Here is a 26,016-nt window from a genome sequence, read left to right on the forward strand (position 1 = left end):
TATCAAGAAATCCACATACACTTCCTTTATGTAATGTGTTTATCACCTAGACTTTTGAGACGAAAACACACAATTGTCTTTCTTTTTTTTTTTTGGTGACACGGTGAGTCAGCAGAGCACTGGAAGTGCTGTGAACTCCTTCTGTGTATTTATCGGTCCCGTTGTTCTGTAACAGCGACGAAATCATTCCCAGCTCCATTTTCTGTACGTACCGCAGCCGAGATATAACAGCAAACCTATTGCCACTAAAAAAAAATAGGTCATGTTTCTTCCTTCTCAGTAGCTTTAAGCACCAAAACCCAGTGGCGCAGGAATATTTATCTACCAGAGCAGCTAAAACCACCCAGCAGCTCACAAGATGTAAGAAGTGATTTGTGTTTCGCCCAGGCAGGGTCTCAGCTCTGTGGACTCCTGGTGCGAGCCTCCTCCTGCCCTGGCTGTGAGGCTGCTCCCCCTGCACCTTGCAGAGGACTCTGCAGCACCCAGCTGGCTGTTTGCAGCAGGGAGCCACAAGATGCCACCACCAGAGGAGCGTCCTGACTGCCTGGTAGAGTTTCAGAGACATTCAGGCAGGCTCCAAGACTACACAGCCTTGCTCAGGCTCACCAACTGCCCAGCAGTGACGTGCTGGGTTCGTGCAGAGCCCTGTTCCTACATAAATCATGTAAGTGTGACTTATTCCATCAATAAGTCACATCCATTCTTCTTCCACACTGCCACCAACCCCCCTCTGTGAATTTCAGGGAATAATAAGAGCCCTTGGACACAGAAAAAACAGGCAGCCTTTCCCTACAGAGGATCATGCTCGCATTTATTTGCTTCCTGTCCCTGATGGATGAAGGATCGGAGATACTGGGATCCCAAAGTGCTCTAAAGAATTCGAAAAACAAGTTTGTGCACTGAAGCTGTCACTACTGCTGCCCTTCTCTTCTGCCAGCTGCTATCCACACAGCACAGCTGTGTCATCCTGCCAGCTACAGGCACACACACCCCTGATAATGCACTGACAGCAGTAACAGCAGGACGAGTCACTGGCCATTTGGCGTGCGAAGTTTTAAGCGTATTTACAGGCTTTTCCCAACAGTATATGAAACAGCAACAGAAAAATGCACTTGTGGCTTCAGATAAATGGCAGATTTCAGATAAAATTGGACTGTATTACTGCAAAGTCCCACCCACGTGTTTCTGTAACTCTAGGATGATGGATTTTGTTGCCATCAGTCCCCAAACTTGGGCTGACTGCCACCGCTATTATTCAGATCAATAACAAAATTACCTTTGGTCCAGCTGAGAGCAGAGTGAGGCTTCTAACTTTATTAACAAATGTCAATGTTATTCCTCTTTCAGCAAACACAGCTCCAGCCTTTGAGCTTAAGTCTTCTCACAGCTCTGGGACGTGCACATTACCTTTGCTTTCTTACTTCTGCAGCCCCATTTCTGGACGGCCACCTGTATCCCCAAACACAGATGCAGGGAACCTCTCTACTAGAGCACAGTCCTTGCCGCAGGCAAGGCAGCCTCAGCCAGCAGGTTCCCACTGAACAATTTCATCCCATCTAAATCCTTCCAGTGCCACTCCTGTCTCTGCTTCTACACAAACAGATCACCCCAATGGAGATGTTTCGGGAAGATTGTTTGACCTTAGGAGACGCAGATCCAGATGAAAGGTTTAATGCGTGCTTGTTCTTTCTTTAGGCTAGGCAGGGATGAGAACTTCACTAGCCCTGCAGCCACATAATGACAGGTTTGAGCTGATGATGCTCTAGTGCTCACAAGATCAAAGAAAGCTTTCCTTCAAATAAAAACATGCAAAAATCTTTCACTGTTGTCTGAAAAACACAGACCCAATTCGATGATTAACAAAGCAGTCTTTGTAACGTTACTATTAAAGTGTTCCAAAGAGTCACTCAGAGATTTTAAAAGCACAGGTAACACCCAACATCATATGCTGCAACATGTGAAAATATCAGGAAATAAAGTGGTTTGTGAACGTTGTGATGGAATTTCCACCATTAAATCATGACAGATTTTTTTTGTCACATTCTCTGGCTCTGAGTGGGACCTATCCACTGAATCCTAGGACCCACATTACGTAGCAAAGGGTTACAGCCTGCTGGAGCTCCCAGCACGTGAAGGTAAACAAAAGCTCTGTCTCTGTTAAAGCAGGAAAACCAAAAGCCCACAGGAAAACCTTCCCACTGCGTGTGAAGGACACGTACACAATCACATGCTCTGGTTTGTATTTAACGTGTACTATGACTCTGTGGTTTCAGGGCTCTGCCTGCAAACACGCAGCCTGACAGTAACCCTGCTGGCAGAGCTTGCAGCAGAACAATCCCAGAAAATGGGATGTTCAGGAAGCCAGACGCTGTGGCTGTTTAAAGGCTTTCCTGCAAGCAGCAGCTCGCCACTCCCTTCTTGCCAGCAGTTATCACTTACCCTGCAGCAGCGGCAGCACTGGACGTGTCCTCTCCTCCTTCAGATGCTCAGTTTCACAGGCCAAAGCTTTGCTGGCCCACTTTCAGCAGCCATGGCAAACACACAAGGCTGCAACCAAAGAGGTTAAAACGCAGGTACCTCTACTTGAGAGAAGCTCTGCAACAGGAAAGCAGCTGCAGAGTTGTAAGTAGTAAGGTGTTAAAGTGCCACTGCTAGCCCTGTTGGAGCTCGTGGATAAAATTCTTCCCAGCACTGAAAACACTGAGGTTCCTTTTCCCTAGGTAGGGACAGAGAGAGCTATGCCACTGCACATCCAGTCTTTGCATTCTAGTTTACATGGACAACAGACACCCGTGGTTACAGTGCCACGAGGTCTGGCCACTCGAGTAAAGCAGCAGTCATTTTTGACAGGGTTCAGCCAGGTGCTGATGTCTCTTGAGCTACTAACGTGAGGCACCAGGATGTTATATTTTTTTCTCTCCTGGGGATGCAAAAATTAGCATTTAGTTTTTACTGAGTGCTAATTAGCATCTATCAGCACCTCCGAGGTTAAAAACCGTACACACACACGAATATACGTGCAGACATATGGACATAACACTATACATATACATGCACAGCCACACGCGTGTACTTGAATAAGAGGCAGATTGATGTATTTGCAAAGGTCCCTCCTCGGCATTGACTTCTGCAAGTTTGCTCCTTGCAGTAAAACAAGCACCACCTTACAGTTTTCCAAGTTCTCTTAGCAGGGCTGGTGGGGATTACTTATCCTGAGGTGAAAACAGAACTGCCAGCAAAAACCCTGCTACTCCTAACCGCCCCGACAAGCTCTGTCCTACCCAGGGGAAGTGGGCGACAACCAAAGGGCATGTTGCTGGTGGTGATTAACAGGAGTCACTGAACAACCTGCGGCTCCTCAGAGCTTCTCTTCATAAATTAACTAGCAAGCCAGTTAATCCCCTTTCTCTGCTTACTTTACAGTGGCATACGATATTAAATTTAGGTTAAACAGTGTTGCTTGCACTGTGCCTGTATCCCAGTCACAGCACCCGAAGTTCACCGGCAACACTGAGTCATTGCTAGAAACATCAGGCCACGCTCTGCTCACCTACATGCATGCCCCTGAAACACTGCCACTGCCTCTGCATCTCCCCACACCCCACCAAGAAGGAAATCCACCAACTTCAGGGACTGGCATCCTCTGTGTTCATTATGCTTCTTAACAAGCTTTCACACCACTTGCATCATAAAGATCATCCCAGATTCCCTTTGGAGGAAGACACTTTAGGCTGCAGCTGAGGAAACCATTTCCCTTAGTGTATTTGCCAGCAGCATGACACAGCCTGGGTCAGCAGCTTAGGGACAATTCTGCACTCCAAGTCGCACTCAGATTGCTAAAGACAAAAGGAATCCTGACTTTCTACAATAAAGGACTTCCTTAAACACTAACTATTTTTTCCACAAATCCTGATTTATTTAACATTCCCCTCTTTAGATAAATCAAAGTCTAAGCTGTCTGAAACAATTCACTTGGAAGACGCACCGTACAGAAGAGTACCAGCAAGAACCTAGCAGACAGCAAGTGAACCGTGTTTCATCCTAAACTTAATTTTTGCTTTGATTTTGCCTAAAACCAAAAGCATTCATATAACAAGTGAAACAGACTTACTCAGCAGTATAACTTATCTTTGACAAGCCCACTAGAAACAGAATATTCAATACATCAATTAAATTACAAGGGATTTTTTAAGCTCTTACAAGTACAAAGAAAGATAATTTACCTTGAATAAATATTGTTCCCTTACAGTGGCAGGCTTTGTTTTCTGAGCTTTGGTACCATCAGATAACGTCAACCAGAACCCTTTCACATTTACTCCTACATCCCCATTGTTTCTTGAATTTTACCTGCAGGCCTTGAAGTTTTAAAAGCAGGAAAGGATTCGAGAACACAAGAGACATGACTTCACAGGAGCCACAGCTGTTGGTTTCTGACCTCCCAGTCCTCCAGAAGAAGTGTTATCCAGAAAATTAAGTTCTTGTCTTAGTGGTGGCCTGTAAACCATGCAACCGGTGCTTCGTGGCTGTGGTCTGCACAAGGACCGAGGCTCAGTGGCCCAGCAGAGGCCTTCTACCAACAGCCTGCTTCTTCCAGCTGATCTAGGAGCTTATATCCCGAGGTTCATTTCTCCTTACTGAGAACGAGGGCACTATGCTGTTTGCAGGAGGTGTTAGAGCAAGTCAAAGCTGGAGCCAACAGCAGCATCCAGTTCACATGTGTGAATAAAACCATTCAGAACATTGCACACCACTGAGGTCCTGAATGTTTCCACACACACACTAGATACCATTTAGGTTTAATGGTAAGTATGGAAGCCACCTGGCTCAGGCAAAAGCCCAGTTGGTCAATGAAAACATTATCATTAATCCCAACACGCCTGGGACCATGTCTTACACAAATCGTGTGCGTGGCCTTCGCAGTGACAAGAAGGCAGGCGCCCTGCCTGCGGTAAGCTGTGCACGGAAAGCCTGCAGCCTTCAGTCTGAAGGTTTCTGGTGCCTTTCTGGTACCAAGAGCTCCAGTTCAGCTTCACTGAAGCAAGCAGCTGCATCGACCCAAGGTGCTAACAGCACGAGAGCTGCCTGCCTCGCTCCTGTGCTGGGATGGGACCGTGCAGGAGCAGCATTGGCAGAGAATAACGTGATGATGACAACTGAGAGAGTGGCAGTTTCTACGTCGGCGTACCAGCGCCAGACAACGAAACGAGGATGACTGCAGTACGGCACAAGCTTCAGTCCCTGCCCTTCCTCCCCGGTTGTACTCTGCAGAAAACAGGTGAGTCAGGTGCACAAACTGATCTGCAGTTCACAAAACAAAAATAGAAATAATCCGAAAGTCATTTGTATCAGCAGATTGCATGTAACTTAGTTGTGTTTCTTTGTTAAGTTAACATCAAATTCATTTATATGTGATCTCCTTTGATCCCTGGCACTACGACCAGGATTAGGGAAATGTATTTCCAGGCTTTGATGATGTGATTGAAGATTAAGGAGAGCAGGTCCCCATCAGTGAATTACGTCCATTCAGGAACTTGCACCCTGACAGTGATGTTCTACAGGAAAAAATAAATAAATAAAAAAGGCAGGGGCGTTAAAATTACCAAGTTGCCTGTTATCACTCATTTCAGTCTTTCCTGTCCACTTGAATAAGTCTGCAATGAGAAAGTCATTATATAGCTGTCAGAGACGTTGCCTGCACAAAGCAGATCAGCATACAGAGACTCAAAACACGCTCCAAAGAGTCCTCAGGAACCCACTCAGCACAATATCTCCTTTGAAGTTTTATTCCAGCTAGGATTGCAAACAAAGGTTGGCAACAGTCCTACTGCTCCTAATGCTATGTATTCCAAAGGGTGTTGCACAAGGTGGCTTTGTTTCTGACATGATCTATCTGCCAAGAAGAAAGGTAAATATTTGAGAAGCACTCAAGCACACAGGAGTGGCGCAACTGTTAGGTACTGAATACCGTGTGCAGATGGTCTGAATTCCACCTCTATTCTTGTGCCCAGGTTCTTGTTCATCTCCCTGATGAACACACACATTCCTCGAGCTCTCTGAGCCATCATTTGGAGGCTCTCAGTTCTCAGGATGTACCCAGAACTCAGATCTGAGCTAGATCCACAGGTGGCCCTTAGGGAGAAAAAGAGACAAAGCCTTCAGTGCTGAGCTCCCTGTTGCAGAATTCAGCCATGACCGGGGCTCTCAGGCTCCTTTTGCTACATGAACCCTGCTGTCAGGACAGGCAGAAGCCAGGCAAGCTGAACGTGAGCCACTCAGCAAGAGGAAAACTGAGGAATGATGCAGGAACACATTCTGTCGCTCAAGTGGACTAGACCCAGAAAGTCCCCCTCCCTCTCCTATGGGCAGCATATAACTGCTAAGGTCAAGCCCACAAACCCATGAGATCCCTGATGCATCCTGTGACCAAGCAAGAATCTGGAGGTGTCCATTTTTCCTTCTGGTCTCACTGCTTTTGCTACAGCACTGCTCTGCAGGTGCATAATCAAAAGCACCATCACTTTGATCGAGTGAAGTCACACAGTACAACAACCACGATCCATAAATCCAACCTTAGGATCCAATCCAACAGGTGCATTCGGAGCATGCGGACAGATGTGAGACAACGCTGTGCTCATACATTTAAAATATTGCTATTTCCCACGTAAATATTGCAGGTTTGCTTCTAGTTGTAAGGATTACGTTTCACTTCTGAAAAGCTACCTTACCTGCTGCTGTCATCTGGTTTTACAAACTTCTAATATCAAAAATTCATGATATTGTTTATAATTTGCAAAGTTTAATGCCATAGGTAGCCGAATTTCTGTAAGTCACATGCAACAAGCTGAAGATCCCTTCAAGTGACTGCCAGAACCAACACAATTTTCACAAAAGGCATTTGTACAGCTCAACCACTTCCAGTTTTGACTGTTGTTGCTTTGGGGTGCAGAGAGGCAAAAAAATCTGCTAGCTGGTGGATACTCTAAAATCAACACATTCTAAGTTAATTCTTCCACGCCTCTCAACAAGAAGCACATTCTTCCTGAGCAGCACTGAGAAACACTGAGTTTCTCAAGCCTGTACAAACAAAGGTGGGGATGAAAGTTGTCCTTATCACTAGGAGACAAGCTTAGCCAAAAGGACATTAGCATTTTATTTGTCTTCAATTACATTATCCAACCAAATAAACACAACTGTGATTGCTCTGGCATTCTGATGTTTTATACCATAGTTTAAAGTAATTCCAGGAAGCAAAAATTCCAACGTGTTTGCACTTATACATTGACCTGCATAATATGATTTAAAAAAGCAAAGCTTTAGTCTCATAAAACCAATATTTGCTACAGAAACAACCTCGCTATAACTATACCTATCTTATCAAGCTTCCTAGAAAAAAAAAATAAAAATCCATTATTGTCTTCATTAGCAAGGGTCAGTTTTCAACTTCTGATCTTTTAAAAGAAGTCTATTCTTTTCAGATCGATGCTGTTCCTTCCCAAACACATTCTCAAGAAGTCTATGCCTGAGCAATGCTTGCTTGCTCTTGCACATTAAATTGAATTGATTTCAGTTATGTTTTTCACATCTTATGAACAAACAAAAATTTCCATGGGAGAGTTCTGCATCTCTCACTAGTCAGAGCAGATTCTACCCCCTGTTCTTCAGTAACTTCCCTATGTACCTGCTCAGCTTAATAGAGGAAGCTCCGAGACAATAAATTATTTCTAGACAGGAAAAAAGTACAAGTGAAACAGTTGTTCAAAGTTTCTTCATTATCTGAAAGCTCTTCAACGACATTTCCTTTACCTGATCTTCAGTCCTCTGAGTGCCAGAGGTCAGAAGTCCCTCTGGTTAGGTATTTCCAGCTAGCTGTAGGAATTCCAGCAAAAAGTTACTTAGCTAATACTACCAGCTTCCTGTCTAAGGTAAATCTAGCTTGAAAACAATGAAAACCATTTAATTGAGTCAATACATACTACAGCAGCACAAGGAAAAGAAAAGATTTTTATTGATAGACTGGAAGACGTGAAGTGGATTGAGTTACAGTCACCTTGGAATGGTTTGGTGAAAAACAAAGAAACTATTTCCTGAAAACAGCGAAGCACTGTTGAGGGAGAAAGGTAAAGGCTAATTTTAAAGTAGCCTTTCTCCTGAGCACGAAAGAAAAGACCATTTGTCTTTATTAAGGAGGAGTAGCAAAGCCTGCCTCCCCAGCCTACAAAGTGCTTGGAATTTGAGACACAGCTCACCAGCAACAAACAGAAATTCAGGTCAGAAAAAGTAGAAGATTGGCAAGGCTTGTAAAAACACGCCTTGCCTGCCTATTCAGAGGCTTCCCATTGTGATTCAATTGCATCTGCCTGATGCATGCTTAAAACAACACGATGTTATTTAGAAATGTGCACATAAACACAATGCCTCTCCTGACTCAGGAACTTGCCTACAGCATCCCTACAGCGCAAACCCACAGGCCAGCTTCAGTAAGCACCGCAGAGGAATGTTTCCACTCAAGCAACAACTAGGTTTCGTTGCCACGGGCTCTTTTAAGCTCACAAGGCATTAATATTTACAAGTTTTATTAAAAATAAAGAATACTACTATTAACCTCTCAGTGGTCTACAAACCTTCAGAGGTGTGGAAGATGTTGCAAGGAAGCGTCTTGTCCCAACTGGGCAGAAAGTTCACGTTGTTCTTGGCTGCTCCTCATCCACTCTGTTAATTTCTATTTCTCATTCTCCAGAATTACTCCCAAAACACTTCGAATTTTGTACAACTAGCATGCATTTTGATATTCTTTAGCATAAAACAAATTGCACCAAGACACGGGATCAATAAATATTTTAGAAGTTGCCAGGGACAGTTATACTTACAAACTGAGGTCTTTGCTGACTCTCAGGAACGTTACAGCTAGACAGAAGACAGAGCAATATCTATGAGGGCTACTTATTTCTCTAGACAGGGAAATCATCCTGTCTCATGAACTGCAACCCAAAAAGTATCTGATAAACTGATGTTGTTCTACAGAAGCCTGGAGTAGAAGACAAAGAATTGCACAACTCAATCACTTTTTATTTTCCTTCACTGATGCTTAGTTATTGTTCTTATGCTCAGGAGGATGAAAATAAGCTTTAAATTTCCCTGCTTAGAGATGTGCAAATACAGTTACTGCCCTTCTCTCCAGACAAGGATTCCCACATAACCCGCTGATAATAGTTTGTGATTCTCCTCAATCACTTAGCCATCATCTATAGACACCCCCACAAAGCCCACAGGGAAAAAAAAGCCCAACACTGAGCACAGCGGGAACTTAGTGCATGATGAAGATTCCTAAATGCTAAGATAACACAGATGAAGAAAAGCAGACAGTGAAGAGATGTGACAGCTCTGGTCCCGGGTAGAAGTACCTTCAGCCATTCAATTAACTATTCTTCCCTGGCTAGATCATACTCAGATGTACAGCTGACTATGCAAAAAATGTTGATCATCACCAGTATGCAAACTGTTATTCCTGGTAGATGTCATCTTCTTGTCAGACCCAGGAAAAACAAAAAAAAGGCAGCAGATGTAAACTAAATTGCTTTTCAACCTCGGATTTGGTTTGTTGGGTTAATAGTGAAGAAGAATTTATAGTGCTGCTAACGGGGTATTTACCTTGCAGGCAGAGGCAGGGGAAGGATAGGGCAGAATCAGAAACTCCAATCAATAGCCTATTTGCAGGCTGGTCAGACCAGGAGATACGGTGATCTAATTATGTGGTCCTTCTCCTCCACCCCCAAGAAAAACAAAATATAAAACTAAAGAGCATTGTTTGAAACAGAAACTAAACCTCGCAATACCAGAGTGCCACAACAAACCCAACTGCCAGCACGGGCAAGGAGAGGTTTCTGTGCCGGCTGCCTGATGCACACGGACTGACTGCAGAGTCCTCAGGACGCTCGGTGTCTACTCAGCTGGCTACTGAAACGGGCAATTAATTTTTATTAGCTGTAACGCCGCTACTGAGCATCTTGAACGCTTCATGCCAAAACATATCAGCGCACACACCTGTCACCGTGCCGCTGAACTGAAAGCGAATACCAGGCGGTAAGAGACTGAAGGCAGCGAACACGCATTAAACCTTCGGGTGGGGAAAGAGCCACGTCCTTCCACAACACGAAACGCTGCTGAACCACGCAGAACAGCAATTACATCTAAACCCTTCTGATGGCTCTCATTAGAGAACAAGTTCAGCTGAACGCTTACGCTCGGACTGCCTTCACGGAACTGAGGGCTGTCAATTTTCTATGAAAAATACGGAAACTCACGGGTCACACGCGGAATTAGTGCACCAAGAGGAGCTTCATTTAGGCAGAGGGACACGGTGATGCTTCTCCAAGCCGAGTCTGACAGGAGCTGTACCTTTTCCGGAGCAATTGGGAATTCAGGGAGGCGAGGCTCGTCTCCAGGCTCTCATTTATTGCATTTGCCTCTGCCCGCACCGGGGTCCCCCGCATGTGGGGGAGCTCAGCCCGGTTTTAAGGGCTTAAAAACCCTCCAGTCAGCCCCACACGTCCCCAGGACGAGCCCTCCTCAGGACTTGCCCCAAGGCGCTTTATGAACAACTCCGGCAGCCCCTCGGGGATGGGGGTGAGCCTGTTTTTCCCCCAAAACGCACTTTTTTTTTTTTTTTTTTTTTTTTTTCCCAAGACTCCCCTCAGCCCGGGCACATCCAGCCCCGGATCCCAGCCGCCCGTGGACCCCCGGAGCCGTTTTGGGGGCTCCCGCTGGGCAGCGACCCCCGCCAGCCACGGGGCGGCTTCACCTCAGCCCCCGAGCCCCCCACTCACCGCCACCGAGCCCGAGGAGGAGGCGACGAAGACGCGGATCACCATCTTCACCTCATCAGCGGCCACGGCGGGGACACGGGGACGGGACGGGGCAGGACACCGGCTCCGCCACCGCCTCCTCCCTCCCTCCCTCCCTCACCTCCCTCCTCAGGCTCCCCCTGAGGCGAGCCGGCGGGCGGGAGCGGCGAGAGGCGGGCAGGTGGGGGCGGCGCGCAGGGGCCGCCGGGCGCTGTAGTCCTGCCGCCCGGCGCTGTGTGGTGTTAGGAAAATGTGGTGTTAGGAAAACGTGGTGTTAGGAAACCTGCCCCTCAGGCGGGTTTCATGAATATCCCCGATGCCCCAAGGGCTAAGTGCCGCCGTCCGTGTGTGAAAGTCTGCCACAGAGCTCGCACCGTGCCCCTGGTGTGCTGCCTGCTTGCTCGCAGCACCGCAGGTGCAGGGTGCATGGCGCACAAGATGCTTAAATTCACCCCAAAGTCAGACAGCCTCACCAAAAGGGTCGCCCCTCCATGCCAGACATCCCACCCAGCTGCTCCTGGTCCTCCTGCCCCACACAGGGCTGTCCTCAGTGGCCTGCCAAGCCCCACAGGCTGCCATTTGCAGGATGAAGGGGTGCAAAATGGTGGCAGGGCAGGCAGGCGGCATGGCTGCCCTCCTGTCAGGGCAGGTGGCAGGGACAAGGCAGGCCTGCGGGGCACTGCGGGCTCTCCCACACCTTTCAAAAGTATTAAACACCATCATCTGTTTTCACTCACTGGTATAGGCATACGGCTCTCAAGTATTGGCAGGGATTAGAACAGATGTTGTCAATCAACGGAATAACCCCAAATCGCCCTTTATCTGTCAGTTCTTCAATAAATGACAGAGAGGAATCCCTGCAGCCTTCCTTAGCTTGGGGGTCTGTAAGGGCACAGCTTCTATTTAAGTGCTTAAACCCCCCTATAACTGGTAGACTTCCACAAACTGCAGTTGTAACCTTCATCCTCTTAACTCTCCACATATGGCCAGATGGTTACTCATTTCCTGTGATTAAGCTTTCTCCTCCCACGATTTTACCCCAATGGTGAAACTCTTCCAGACCTTTGCATTGTCACTGCACTCAGTAAATTTCCATTTTCCAAGCTAAGCATAGACCATGACTCTTGGCTTTTTGTTTCCTGGTCAAACAACCTTGACTGCCAACTATGTCCTTAAAGCTGTATTTACATTTCAATATTTATCATTTATTTCAGAATATGACATGTTTGTGGGAGTCATGGAATACACCTAACAAGAGCAATGAAGAATAATCAGGATACCCGGAGCTCATTTTGAGCTTAATTTATATCTTGTGGAAGGCATTGGCAGGCTTTCCCCTGGCTTCACTGTCCTCTGGAACAGAGCTCGGTATTGGCACTTAATGTACAGTCCTGTAACGAGAATTGAGGGAGCAATCTTGAAAAGGTTTATAACTGCATTATGTGCTTTCATGAGAGGACTTGCTGAAAACTGAATAAACTGGATCTGAGTAAACTTTGGTACAAAGGATAAAGTTTTCTGTATTGGAAAGTAAGTCTTTTGCATTCTTTCTTGCACCATCTTAAGGCATTTAGATTAAATCATTTCTTACTGTTTTGGTACCATCTTTCTGCTTGTACATTAATCCTCCCATTCATTTTATATTTGAGGATTCTATTATTTGACTTCAGTGCCACTGTCTTAATTTGAGTCCAGCTCTCGCATTGGCAACAACAAAACAGTGACAGTTAATTGGCAACAACAAACCAATTTACTGCTTAATTGCTGCCGAACAACCAGCAAGATTCTGCAATAGGTGAGTCATTACAGGAATTTGCTGGGAAATCACCATTACTTAATGTGTTTTTTTGCACACTGAAAGATTATTTCTGACAACACATTTTCCTGTCTTTAAGCATTCTTAAGAAGGTGAAGATGTTTACTTTCCACTTACTACCCTATTTATTTCCCTACTAGAAAATATTATGTTTAATATTATAGCTGGCCGTACTGTTATTATGTGAAATAAATAGAATCAGGGCAACTCAGTACAGCAGGTTGTGTTTGATTCTATCACAGCTTCAATATATAGCATCAATTTATAATACTAAGAACTGCATCCCTCTAATATATTTCTTATACATAACAAAACGGGAATAAAAAAGATAGGGATGTCTGGTTCTGAGTGGTGCTGAACATCTTTCACTCTGACTAAGCAGAAGAGGATGCTGCTCATCTCTCACAGACAACCTTGACACAGTAATCCGAACAAACCATGTGGCAAAGTCTGAAATAGAGTCCAATGGCATTAACTGGGAAAAGTACGACAAGTAAACAAGAAAATTAAGAAATTCTACAGGGACCATAAACACTGCAATTAAAGTACTTTTAAGGTTGTTTTCTCTTCCTCTAAGAGTTCTTTACTTTGGCAGCTCCAAAAGCTACAAATACAGCTTCCTTTCCCACCTAGAAAACAAATACCTTTCATTTCATTCCTCTTGAAAGTAGTACTGAGCTGCATAAATTTTCAGAAGCTATGGGAAAGAAAAGGTGGTAGGAAAGGTAAAAACCAACACCTGTTAGAAAAATCCAAACCCACTACTTCATTTCAAATGCCCTAAACTGATCCCCAGCTGGCCAAGCCAATACAAGTTTTCCTTACTTTTCTAGAGTCTCCCTTTTGTTCTACCTGCAGCTCTCAGGTAGACCCGAGATTTACAAGTTGCATTCCAATTAATTTCCTTGTAATTCTCATTTTTTGTATGTCAATTTCTAAAATTTTGGGCTAAAAAAAATCTTGCAGATTGCTATAATTTCTCAGGATCAAATTTAGTGTGGCATGGGCTGGAAAGCACTGGGAATCCAGCTAACTTTCTCATTTCTCTTTTGTTAGTGTTTCTGTTTAGACCATACATGCTAATAAGCTACTTTCGCCATGGAAGTAATGCAGACAGGAAAAACAAAACAAAACAAAAAAAGCGCCTTGCACTGAGAAGTTAAAAATTTCACAGCTTGTAGAGTGGCCTCTTAATTTACATGGGTCCTAAGCAGAGAGCTGTTACTTTGTGGAGTGTAAGACCTATTAGACCTCACCACATGATATTTTACATTTTCAGATGGTGAATGGGTTAAGGCCGGTTGTCAGGGTTCTGCAGCTGCTGCTGGTAAATGTCCTGAGGCCATAGCTCTGACTCTATTTCTACTGTACAATTCTAATGACTTGAAGACCAAATGGTACAAACATTTAGTTAAGTATAAGGAATGTGATAAATAAAAGGCATCATTAAAATGATTTATGAGCAGTTTTCCATGTTTACAGGAGGTGCAGAAACACTGCATTCTAAGACTGAAGTTGAAAACTTGAATTTATGGGGGGGGGGTGCAGTTTCTAAAGCTTGTATGGTAAGAATGATTCATTGTTATGCCAGATTTTCATGGAAGATTAAACAGAACTTTACTGCTGCTAAGGTAGCAAACAACACACAAAACCAAGGATTGTGGATATGTGAAAAGTATGATAAAAGATTATTTGTATAGCAAGATGCAACAAGCATAGGAGAGAAATTCTGGAGATACGGGACATTATATTCAGGCCTAAATAAGGGTATAAGATGGCTTCATCTCTCACTGGGAAGAAACACTCTGCCTTTTAGTTTTTTGGTTTGTGGATTGTTGGTATTCATCGTTTATATCTGTAGGATTTATGAAAGGTTGTTAAGAATTAGTAAATTCACATATGCTCTGCAATAATCCACACAGTTGAAATTTCTAAAGAGGTCTTCAGCAGCTCTTAAAAATTAAGAGCTTAAAAAAGTATCACAATATATTGAAAACCACAGCTTTCAAGTGTCATTAGAAGCTTTGAGAATCCTGAGCAATCATCCGTGGTAGAAATGTGACCATCATCCTAGGAAGCAGCCAAAGGAGAAGAGAAAGCAGAGTACTCCAGCTGCAATGGGGCTGCAGAGCATCATTAGCTGATCTCACAGTGCAAACCCCAGGAGAATGTGGGTAACTTAAAGGCTCTAAAACATACAAAATGGCCAAGGGAATATGATGTAAGTACAGGATTGTTTCACTTGTCAAGTAATGGCAGTTAATGTGGTGGCTGATGGCCTCTAAATATCCTGGCTAGACACAGCTCCAAAGCATATAAGATGAAGTAGTTTGGAGCCAGATTCTGCACATACTTCCTGGAAGCCACTGAATTTTTAAGGTATCAATTTAATCATATAATAAGTCTCCAGGGTACATTTTCTAAGTGGTGCATTAATGCCTGTAGTAGTGCATTGTGCATAATGTTATGACTCTGCCTCTACATGTACAACAGGTTGAGCAACTCACAGTCAAGATCACCCTATCCTTGGCAAAAATGGCTTTGCAGGTTTTGTAAATCACACCAAAGTCTCCCAATAGCAAACTCACACAGGACTCTGTGCTTTCCAGTTCCTTAATCATGACCAGATGTTTACATTTGGAGCATTTCACAGCTTTATCCACCGTCAGATTCTAGAGATAATGTCAACAGAATTAAACAGTGTCCCAAGATATTTCTTTTCTTCTTTTGGCTTGAATTACTCTGAAGCTGATTTTGTCATCTAAAGCTACTATAAAATGCAGGTGTTAAAGCAGGCACTTGGGAAGGGAGATAGAGCTGGAACAATTTTGACAAAGGTTTCGATTCGTGCTTTCACAAACTTGCAGCACGTTGAGGAAAGCAGAAAGGTATTGCTGTTCCGTTCTTGATCGGTTTTGTACCATCTCTTTATAACCTATAGCAAATAACAAAAACAAATCACATAGCTTAGTGAGCCTTCCTTCATGCAATTTAAATTGAAATATGCCTAGATAATTCCGAAGGTAAGAGTCCATTCTTTTCAGCTGCTGCCCTTGAGTTAGAGCATTACTAGTTGTTAGTATCTGGGGCTGCTTTGAGGCTCTCTGTGAATTCCTAATACTAAGGAACCTTGAAAACCAAACCATTTTCCTGCAAAGTCCATCATCCAGTGTAACTCAGTCATCTGACTTGCAATAACTGAACCAGGAGGTAAAAACTTCTTCCATACTCTCTAGGTATTAAATCATTCATCATTCCTTAACCTTACAGCTGCATTGCCTGAAATGTAAGAAATGCCAGAGTTCGTTTTGCACTCATGCCTTTAAAGATCCCACTGTTTCTGGAGCTGTTGTCTCTGACAAAGGAGCAGGAATCCAAGCAGGTGTTAGTCAGCATCCAGCCTGCCATGCCATAAACTCTTCCAGCCCAAGATATTGCAAACAAATCAACAATTTCAAGCCAAACAGACTTGCAGTTCCTGGTGAAAGCAAACTTCTGAGCAGCTTTCTGTGTTTTCACAATTTAGCAAAAGGCTTTGTCATGATCTCTGCTAACCTGAGTAACCTTCAGTAATGCAGGAGAAGTGGGTCAGCAATAATATTTGTGTACCCAAGGACAAAGATTGAGTAATCTTGTGGAGAATAAGACGCAACTGAAGACATGAATACTGGCAACTATCCTGAAGTGTGTGCATGAAAGAAACTAAGAATACTTAATATTTTTATAGTACTCAGGAGTTCTTTAGATACTTCACAAAGCAGAGGGAAAAAAATCCCTAACTTCAAAAGGAGGGATAAATTTGAGGATAAAGATTATGTGTGCACTGCATTTCAAGCATGGGTTCAAGCCCACAAGCAGAGCTGTGTTTGCCATCACGTTCACACCATGTGGGCATGAAACTGTTCAGGCACAGGTCTGAGGTGACCTTTGGGAACCAGCAGGGAAGACTCCTGGGCCCACACTAATCATTAGCTCAGAGCCAAAGGCATCCTCATTTGCAGTATGGGTGCACCAGGTTCTGGTGCAGCTGGGCACGCTGCAGATGTGTCCCATCTCTCTGGAGGCAGTGCTGCATGACTGGCAGAGATCTCAGGCTTTGTAAAGGCAGTGAATTTGACCCTAAAAGCACTGCAGCCAACCTACTGGCATCCTTCTGGACCTGGGGTGTGCTGCCCAGTCGGCATCACACACTTGGTGGCCTGGGACTGAGGAGAATGGTGGTAGAGGTTGAGGTGGGATAGGAACAACTCGTGTGACTGATGTGCTGAGGAAAGGAGCAGATAGGAGGCAACGAGCCACACTAAACAGCAGCTAAAGAAATGAGAGATCATACAGCTTCTCAAACGACATATATACAAATTGTTGCCCTTCCGTGTATCTTCTTTTTCATCTCAAACCAGGCTCTTCTGTGCTGTGGGCCTGCCTGTCAAAGCAGATACACTTTTTATGTTCTTTGGCAAAGTAGCCCTGCAAAATTTGCTTATTCCTTTATTTATTCCTTTCAGACTTGTAGGTCTTCACAGCATAAAGTTTGTTACGTTCTGCATTTCTACACTGCTGTATTCCTGTCCTGGTTTTGCACCGTGTTTTCTGAGACCAGAATGTCAGCACAGCTGTTGTTTAGTCTCGGAGCTATACAAAATGCATTTTGTAGTGCCATAAAGGTACTGGGGAGCTAGTGGATAGCAACTAGTGTTTTTCCATAGAGGAATAATTAACCTGTTGTTCAGTTCTAAATCATGAAGTGGTGAAAATGCTAAGTAGCTTTTTTAGCACTTCCCAAAAGATGGCTACAAAACTCAGTACTGTGACCCCTCATCACATTTGACCTTACCTGCTCTTCTTTGCAGAAAGCTCGACATGCTTTGTGTCCATGCTTTTCCACTGGGAAAGCTGCTGGTTGACACAAGTATGTGTTACTTTTGTCAGTGAAGGCACAGCTTAGGACAGCTTCCAGACTATTTAGAGCATGACTTGGATAGCAAGAACAAAACACTAATTCAATGCTTTTTAATTATTTGGAAAAGGCTGGTGAAAGGAGCACAACTGGTCTTCATCGGAAAACTGTAAAACAAACATGGCAAGCCACATGAGAAGTTATGAGAGATTAGCTGAGTTAAACTCACTGCAAGAAATATTATTCCTTGATTCATCATCATGCACAGGCCAGACATCTCAGGATGCAAGCTTTTTCTGTTTCACTAAGCAACAGACGCATCATGCAGCCAGCAGGGCTGAGTCTGCTCTTGTAATGATGACATGGCAGGAGTAAGCATGTCAAAGCTGTTATTGATTTTGTTCTCTAAATGCAGCTGGACTGAACTAAAATTACTTTCAGAACAGCAGGTATAAAATAAGTCGTAAAGGTATGGCCAAGCAAATATGTTACTAAACCCAGTAGCAAACTTTTGCTCTTAGATGCTTTCAGTGATGAGTTTGAGAGAAAAATCTGACCCTGGACTATGTTAAAAATGCTAAAGATTGGATTCAAATTTAAGAGATAAAATGATTAATGAGGTTGGGTATCAAATAAAAAGACATCTCAAATCTTGAAGTTTAGCCTGTTTTATACAGCATACCTATCTGAATCATAACCTATTTTAGCCATGAATTGGTCAGCATAGGCTGCTTCTAGATAACTCCTGAAAGAGAAGCTACCATTTTTAAAAGACTCATTGATAGTTTTTCTTAGCTGTATAAAGCTCTCTTTTAACCACAAATGGACAAATATGATACCACTGGTATTTCAGACCCTAAGTGGGTAAATATCTGTCGTGCCCAATCTACTTTCTGCACCTGAAAAACAAAACAAAAAAACAAACAAACAAAAAGACCCAACCATGAGATAACTTTGACTCAGTATTAACGTCTAACATTGATGACTGCAGTCTGGGAAAGTCTGGGGAATATTGGTCTCACCACAGTGGATATGTTGGTATCGTAATCAGATGCAGCATTTCTTAAAGCAACCTAAATAAACTGCTGTAAAGTAGACCCTTTCTCAGAGTTTTTGGACTTCAAAATCAGCTGACTGGAGGCAAGTGTCAAGGGTCCATGAGATCAGTAGACCAGCAAGGTCCAACAAAGACCTCAAAGGTTTCAAAGAACGCAAAAATACTGTTTCATATGCCCACAGAGCCAGTTCAGCTTCCTCATTTCAGTTCACTTGCCAGCCTCCTCATATCATCATTAAAGCCTGTATCTGCAGTCCCTACTCCCACTGAGTAGGCCTGACTCGGGCAAGCAGGATTTGGTGAAATAAATGGGAATGTCAGTGTGAATGTGTGATGGTCAGCAAACTTGCAGATTCAGGCTGTGACATAGCAACCGTGAATGACATGAACTCACACAGCAGATTTCTCTTTAGGATATGACCTTACAAACCTACAAACCAAGAAGCCTGTGGTGGTTCTGAGTTCTGCAGCTCACCTGGTGTGTAGCATCTTTCTAAAAGCATTTCCTAACAGTCTCTCTTTTAGTCTTTCTTTTGGGATCTTTCCACTTTGCCACTCACTGGGATGCAGTTATTAAGCCTGACAAGGAGTAGGTAATTGTTAATCATGGTTTTCACACCTACATACATCTCTACCTTGCTCAAACTCTGCTTAACCTGAGGCATCTTCACAGTATCTCCATGTTGCTGTCACTTTCAAGCCTGTGTCGTCTCACCTGCTTATCCAAAAGCTGCTCCTAGATGCTGAACCAATGAGAATGGTTTCTATGGGACTTGGATTTTATGAAGATCATGGCTGAAGATTTAGTTTCTCTTGTAGGCTGGAATTTGTGCATTCAGAATAAACCCCTTTGGGATACAGGGCAAATTTCTTGCGAGGCTGATCAAAAACAGTGCCATGAACTTCCCCAGGAACTAGGGGCTATTTATACCTCTTGGTAAAACTTGCATTAGAAAATAAATAAAACCAAGTGAACTGGGTTATATTTCTTCTATGTTTAGACTTCACAGAATTCCAACAGAGATAGGAACCTTTGCTGGTGAAGCAAATCTTTTTTGTCTTTCACATGGAAAATTAATGTCTTGTGCTGATATGAGAAACGGAAGACTTCTCCCAAATGTTTTTAGTGCAACAGAGCTGGTCCTTGCACAAAAGCAGCTCTCTTATATATATAATATATATATATATATATATTAGTATGGACTTATTAAATTGGAATTATATCTGCCTACATAATACATTTTATGATATTTACATTCGCAGGAATTAAGGAGATTAGAGGAGAAAATGAGAACTGCATGCAGTCTTAATCTCAGCTCCCTACTTTTTGGTTCTTTCTCTGACCTTGTAGGGGGTTTTTTTGTATTATTGATTTACAGCATTTCCTTACATATTAGTTTTTGTTGTTGATGTCGTTGTTGTTTTTCTAAAGGATTTGCTGTTCTGATTTTTGGAAACTATTTTATATTTGTTTATTATAATGGAGAAAATAAGATTTTATTTTTAGTTATAATAAATGATTCATAGCTTCTAGGGATCATCCAGGGATTCCATTCATAGTTAATGATTAAAATGCAGTAATAAAACATGCAACGTTTGAAAGCTAAGTGATGCCTCTGAAGGTAGATCTTTGACAGAAATTGCTGACAGCATCAGAAACTCTTCCTCTATAAATATATATTCAGACATTCTAATTTCTCCATTTATTTTTTCCCTTTTGCTTTCTCTTGCAGTTGTCTTCTATTTGTGCAATTTCAGGTCAATATTCCAGCAAGATGACAGTTTCTCTATAATTTAATTTAACATTTTTCTTAATTTACATTTTTACTCATTTTTAGCCTGCAGTGGTTATTTGCATGGAAAGAAATTGTCTTCAAAGGATATATTTAGTCTGCTATACTGGATTAGAAATGTAAGCCAATCATGCAATGAGGTTAATTTTAAAACCTGTGGAAATTGTATAACTCTATTCAGTTTCCTCAGTGCTGGCACCCATCTTGTTTGAGGTCATATAACCTTTAACTCCAATGTCAAATGTAATTTGCCATCAAAAGGAGTACAAGGACTCCCCTTAAAATAGACTTCTGTGACATTGTAGAATTTTTTACAGAGAAGCCTGAGCTGATTTTTTTTTTCTTTTTAAAGCTGATGAGCTGAGAATTGTGGTTGTATTTAAAAATATGCAAAAAATGAATAGAAAGTCAAGCCAGACATGGAGAAACTTGTGCTTGTTCTCCTTTTCCTGCCACAAGCAGTATACACCAATTCATACTTCAGGGTAAAACACCAATATTAGTAGACCTGCATTTTAGCTGATGCTGTATTTATTTAATTTAGACAATATTTAGACAATACTGTGTTTGAGTTTTACGTTTGCCTTAGCTGCTTCTTTCCACCTCAGTTTGTTCCCACTTCCCAGAGAAATTGGATGATATTTTTTAAAGAATTTTGCTGTTTTCTTGGCAGTGGCTGTCTAGGGATGACTATCATGTTCGTTATCCACATCAAATCTATTTATATCTATTGGTTAAGATTCAGCTTGTGATTACTGAGCTGCAGATGGAGCTCCCCAAACAGCAAAAGGAGTCCACGCATCCGTGCCAGTAACAGTGGGAGCCACGGTGGAGAGGTAGCTTAGAGGATCTGTCATTACAGAGTCTTTATCCCTTCAACCTCAGAGAGGTGTCAGAAAGAGGCAGTGAGTGCTACCTCACCTGTGTATTAGTTGGGCCTTTCAGCAGGCTGAAGAGAAATCAAATTATTCAAGGTGCCATTAATTTTACTAATCATTAAAGAGGGAATCTAAGTAGATGCAACTGTCAAAAGTCCAATGAACTATCAACAAAATACTAAAAGGATATATTTTTAAAGTACTGAAAATGACAGGGTAGGAGTTCTTTTTAAAATATATTTTTCCATCTGAGCTCATTACACAAGACATCAAGGCAGTTCCATTATAACCTACAATCTTCTGGATGATTTGCTACAGGGATATTTTTGTTTTCTAGGGCACGGACTCACTTGAATGTTTCATTTCTTATGTGCATGAACAGAAGCTGAAGAAAGTATTTCAGGCTAGAGGGAAGGACCAGGCAATTGGGCAGTATATTTACCTCCAAGGCCATGAGCCACATGGCAGTGTCCCCATCTCCGTACAAAGCTGTGCAGATATCTAAAGGGTTCCAGATGGACAGCAGGGTGTCTCCTCGTGGTGCCCTGCAGAATTAGGCTAAACTAAACATATTTAATATGATTGTGAGCAGCTAAGCTGATTATCTCTGTGTGTCAGATAATACATCATACAGCTGAGTGGCTAATAGATTAAACAGAGAAAGGCATTTTCAGTTGCTTTGGATTATATTCCCCCTACAGGACTGACACCACAAACCTGGAAGGCACAGGAAAAAATCTGTTTTTTCCAGGTCTCCAAGAAACCTGCTTAAATATATGTATATAGTAAATAATGTCTTCTATACACAGAAAATTGGGCAATCTTTATGGTCATCTTCTGTAAACCTTAATATGAAGGAACCTTAACATGGATGAGGGAATAAATAATCAGGTGTACGTATTATTACAGAAAATCTGTCAAGCATGGTAAGAACTGTTTAGTTTGGTTCTGAAATACAAGTCTTCAGTTTCATAAAGGGTTTTGAATCTCCAAAGCGTAAATGAAATACCACTTCTAATAAAAAGTTATTTCCGTAAAGTTGTAACAGTGTGCAAAAGCCTTCAGTGATACCTGTCCAATATGTATCCTGAGATTTCACGTGTAACTATTGATACAAATTAAATTAATGGAACGAACATGGTAACATTATTTGCATTAAAATAAAGCAGAGATTTTATTTTCCATATTTATATTTTATCCCTCTATTTTTGAAAACTGTGTTTATTCACTTAAACCATTCCGGAGTCCAGGAACTTGGTCTCCTTCACTGTGAAATTTTAGCCATAGCCAGTGGCATGGCTTTCACCCTGGTCAGCCTGGACTTTCCTGAGCAATCCTTGTAGATAGTTCGGGAGATAGCACAGGCTAGCACACTAGCCGTTTGGAAACAGCCACAAAATTTTGGAACCAGAGACTGACAGAGAATACAGCTTGGACAGGATTTCTGCAGGTCATTAGTCAGACAGTGGGTTTCAAGCAAGGACAACTGGACTGGGTTGCCCAGGACTGTGTGAAGTCAGGTTTTGACTATCTCCAAGAACAAAATTTCTGCAATCTCTCTGGGCAGCCTTTTCCTGGGTTTGACCACCGTGGGAAGGGACCCCCAAGGATCATCAGGTTCAACCCTGCCTGTGCACAGGACAACCCGAAAATCAGACCATATGTCTGAGAGCATTGTGGTTGTACTTGTTGGGGCATATGTGTAAGATACATGGTTGAGATAGTCAAAATACTTTAGAGGACTCTTACACGTATCTCTGTTAGGAATTAGTGCCATGAAAACTTCCTCCATGCGCAGCGGCTGGTTGCCAGAAGCATAAGAATTTTAAAAGAAGATAAACAGAGCTGGTTTAGATCCCTCCCCGTTGCCTTCAGTGGCTGGTTTTCCTGCTGCAGTCCCGAGGAGGAGGAGGAATAGAAAGAAAAGGAGGAAGAAAAGAAGAAAAGGAGGAGGAGGAGGAGGCCATGCAGGTCTGCCGCTGGCTCCTGGCGTGCGGTGCCTCCGCCAGTGTCGAAGCTCCACCTACAGCATCGGCGCGACACTGCTGCTCGCCTGCTGTCCCTGCCTCTGTCCCTAGCACCCAGGTGTCCTCGGGAGAAAAACCGAGGTGTGCAGGCCTGAAGGACACCGGCCCCAACGCAGGACGAGTGGGGAAGGGAGGCTTCATCTCATGCCGGCATCTGGGTTGGGTGGACCTGCGGCACCCCAGGGTGGGCAGCACCTCCATCGCCAAGCATTTCAGCAAAGATGTTTCGACGCCTCCAAGGAAATGGAAAAGCAGTTGAGAAACCCCAAACAACATATTATGGGAGGGAATTATGTGGTGCTGTTGTTGGGTCACTTGGTGGTTGTACATCAATAACTTAAACATCAGGCTTTTCATAGGAAAAGTTAATGTTGAGACAGTATTTTAATACTATAATTGTTTGGGTAGCTACAGGCAGCTCTAGCTAGCAAGTGATGTCAAGCAAACTAATAGAATTGCTGATACGGGATACTAATGAAAGAACTAACGGATTATGGATTTATTAGTATCAGTTGACGTGGTTTCCCGGGAACTCAGACTGTCAGACAAATTTGATACTGTTTCAATGAGATTAAGCATTAAACTGATAACGGAGATTGTTGTTGGAATAGTGCTTTTACCAAACATATGATATAATCTTTAGTTAAAAAAAAAAAAAAAAAACCAACAACAAAAAAAAAAAAAAAAAAAACTCTAACCAAAAATGACATTAACATGTTTCATAATTTTTAAAAACTGATCAAATACCGGGTCATAATAATATTCTATAACCAAAGTGTTTTAAGTCCAGGGGGCTGCATATCTTGTGAGCTCCTAGAGGGATCTGTTTTAGCATGAATCTTCTCAACATTTTTACCAGTGACCTTGATGAAAATATAGCATTACTGCACATACAATTTGCATTATGACACACAAATTGATAGTGTGGAAAATAGCAAAGGCAGTGGTTTTATGACCCAAACTGATCAGTCATTTGTTGAGATTCAAAAACTGTCCAGTTTTGTTAAAACAAATATTAATCCAAATACAATCTTATGCATCTAAGAAGAAAAAACATAATCAAATTTTTAGATATGGGGCTGAGTGCTTAAATGCAGCAAGACATTGAGAAGGAACAACATCAGAAGAAATCCCAACAGGTTAATCAATAGCACTTGGGTGATGATACCACAGGGAAACATCCCAATCAAAACACTGCATACATAAGAATTTGAGCTATGAAGGACCATATTAGGACTGCTGTCTTCAAAGATTGCTTCTCTCCTACGCAAGCACCTCACCCTATGCTCCACAAACAAGGCTAACTACACCCCCTCAGCTTTCTTTTACTGAGGCAGAGTGGCAAGGAGCAAAATACTGTCAATTGTTGACCAACCTGTAGCACTGGAAGGAATCATCCAGCAATGTAAATTGTCAGCCCCAGCACTCCTTGCATGTCATATACACCCTGGTATCGCAGAATCGCAGCATGGCTGAGGTAGAAAGGCACCTCAGGAGATCACCTAGTCCAACCCCTCTGCTTGAGCAGGACCATGTCCAGTCAGGTTTTGGGAATCTCCAAGGATGAAGACTCCACAGCCTTATTGGGAAAACTTCCTGTGTTTGACCACCTGCAAAGTAAAATGTGTTTTCTTACATTTAAACAGAATTTCCTGTATTTCAAAGAGTGCCCGCTGCTTCTTCTTCTGTCACTGAGTGCTACCAAGAAGAGCCTGGTTCCATTTCTTTTATTTCCTCCATCAGCAAGCTACAGACAAGATCCCCCTGAGCCTCCTCTTCTCCAGGCTGAGCAGTCCCAGCCCTCAGCCTCTCCTCACAGCAGAGGTGCTCCAGTCCCTTCTTCACCTTGGTGGCCCTTCATTGGACTCTCTCCAGCCTGTCCATATCTCTCTCATACTGTTGGGCCCAGACCTGGCCCCAGCACTCAAGGTGTCTCTCACCAGTACTGAGCAGAGGAGGAGGATCACCTCCCTCGGCCTGCTGCCACCATTCCCCATCCCACAGCCCCAGATGCCACGGCTGCCTTTGCCACAGTGGTGCCTTGCTGGCTCATGTTAATGCTTGCATATAATGCGTAGTATATCCTATTGTAAATTTTGTTACAAGTTATGTTCAGCCAGTCAGTACCTAATTATCATCCTGGTCTAGGTATATGGCTGTCTTTGCCACACAGAGGCTAGTTAGGACTGGAAATGACCTTTGAGCTAGCATCCAGTTAAAATCTCAAGGTTAGCTAGTTTCAGCATCCTGTTTTTGAGAACTGCTCTAGCTTGTTTCACCATTATTATTTCACAAAGTGACACTTAGTGTCACCAAGTCAACTAGGCAACTTAGAGGTTGCCCTTACAGCGTGCTGACGACACAACCCCCCAATTCTGGGGAATAGTACTGTGGTGAGTTAGCACGATACCTGTCCCACCTCCTCAGAACAGCAGCTTCAGTCAGCAGTGCAGGTGAGCCCGACTTGCTCTGAGGTACCCGAGATACAGCCCCTCACCTCCTTCTGCAGGCTCCCAGGGAGCAGGAACCTGCAGCAGCTGGGCAGAGCAGACAGCTGGGGGCAGTCACGACTTACGGCTCCATACCTCTTCTGCTCACTTCGCCTGGGTAAAAGCACTTTCCAGTTAAAAACGTGCACTTTCTTACTTTCACTTGGCTCCAGCTTCTAACCACTAAGTTCCATTACGCCTTTTTACTGCTAGACTGA

The 26,016-nt window shown here is 43.1% G+C and overlaps 1 protein-coding gene across 1 annotated transcript in view; it reads right to left on the reverse strand.

Moving 5' to 3' along the window:
- The window catches only part of SH3BGRL2 (SH3 domain binding glutamate rich protein like 2), a 37,816-nt gene extending 26,891 nt beyond the window's left edge, over positions 1 to 10,925 (reverse strand). Inside the window, exon 1 of the mRNA XM_082756361.1 lies at positions 10,824 to 10,925. Coding sequence (XP_082612487.1) covers positions 10,824 to 10,868 — 45 coding nt within the window. The 5' untranslated portion in view covers positions 10,869 to 10,925. The remainder of the gene's footprint in view (positions 1 to 10,823) is intronic.
- Between the last annotated feature and the right edge of the window lie 15,091 nt (positions 10,926 to 26,016).

This window comes from Aythya marila (assembly GCF_965140915.1).
Source record: "Aythya marila genome assembly, chromosome: 3".
In the NCBI taxonomy this organism is placed as follows: domain Eukaryota; kingdom Metazoa; phylum Chordata; class Aves; order Anseriformes; family Anatidae; genus Aythya; species Aythya marila.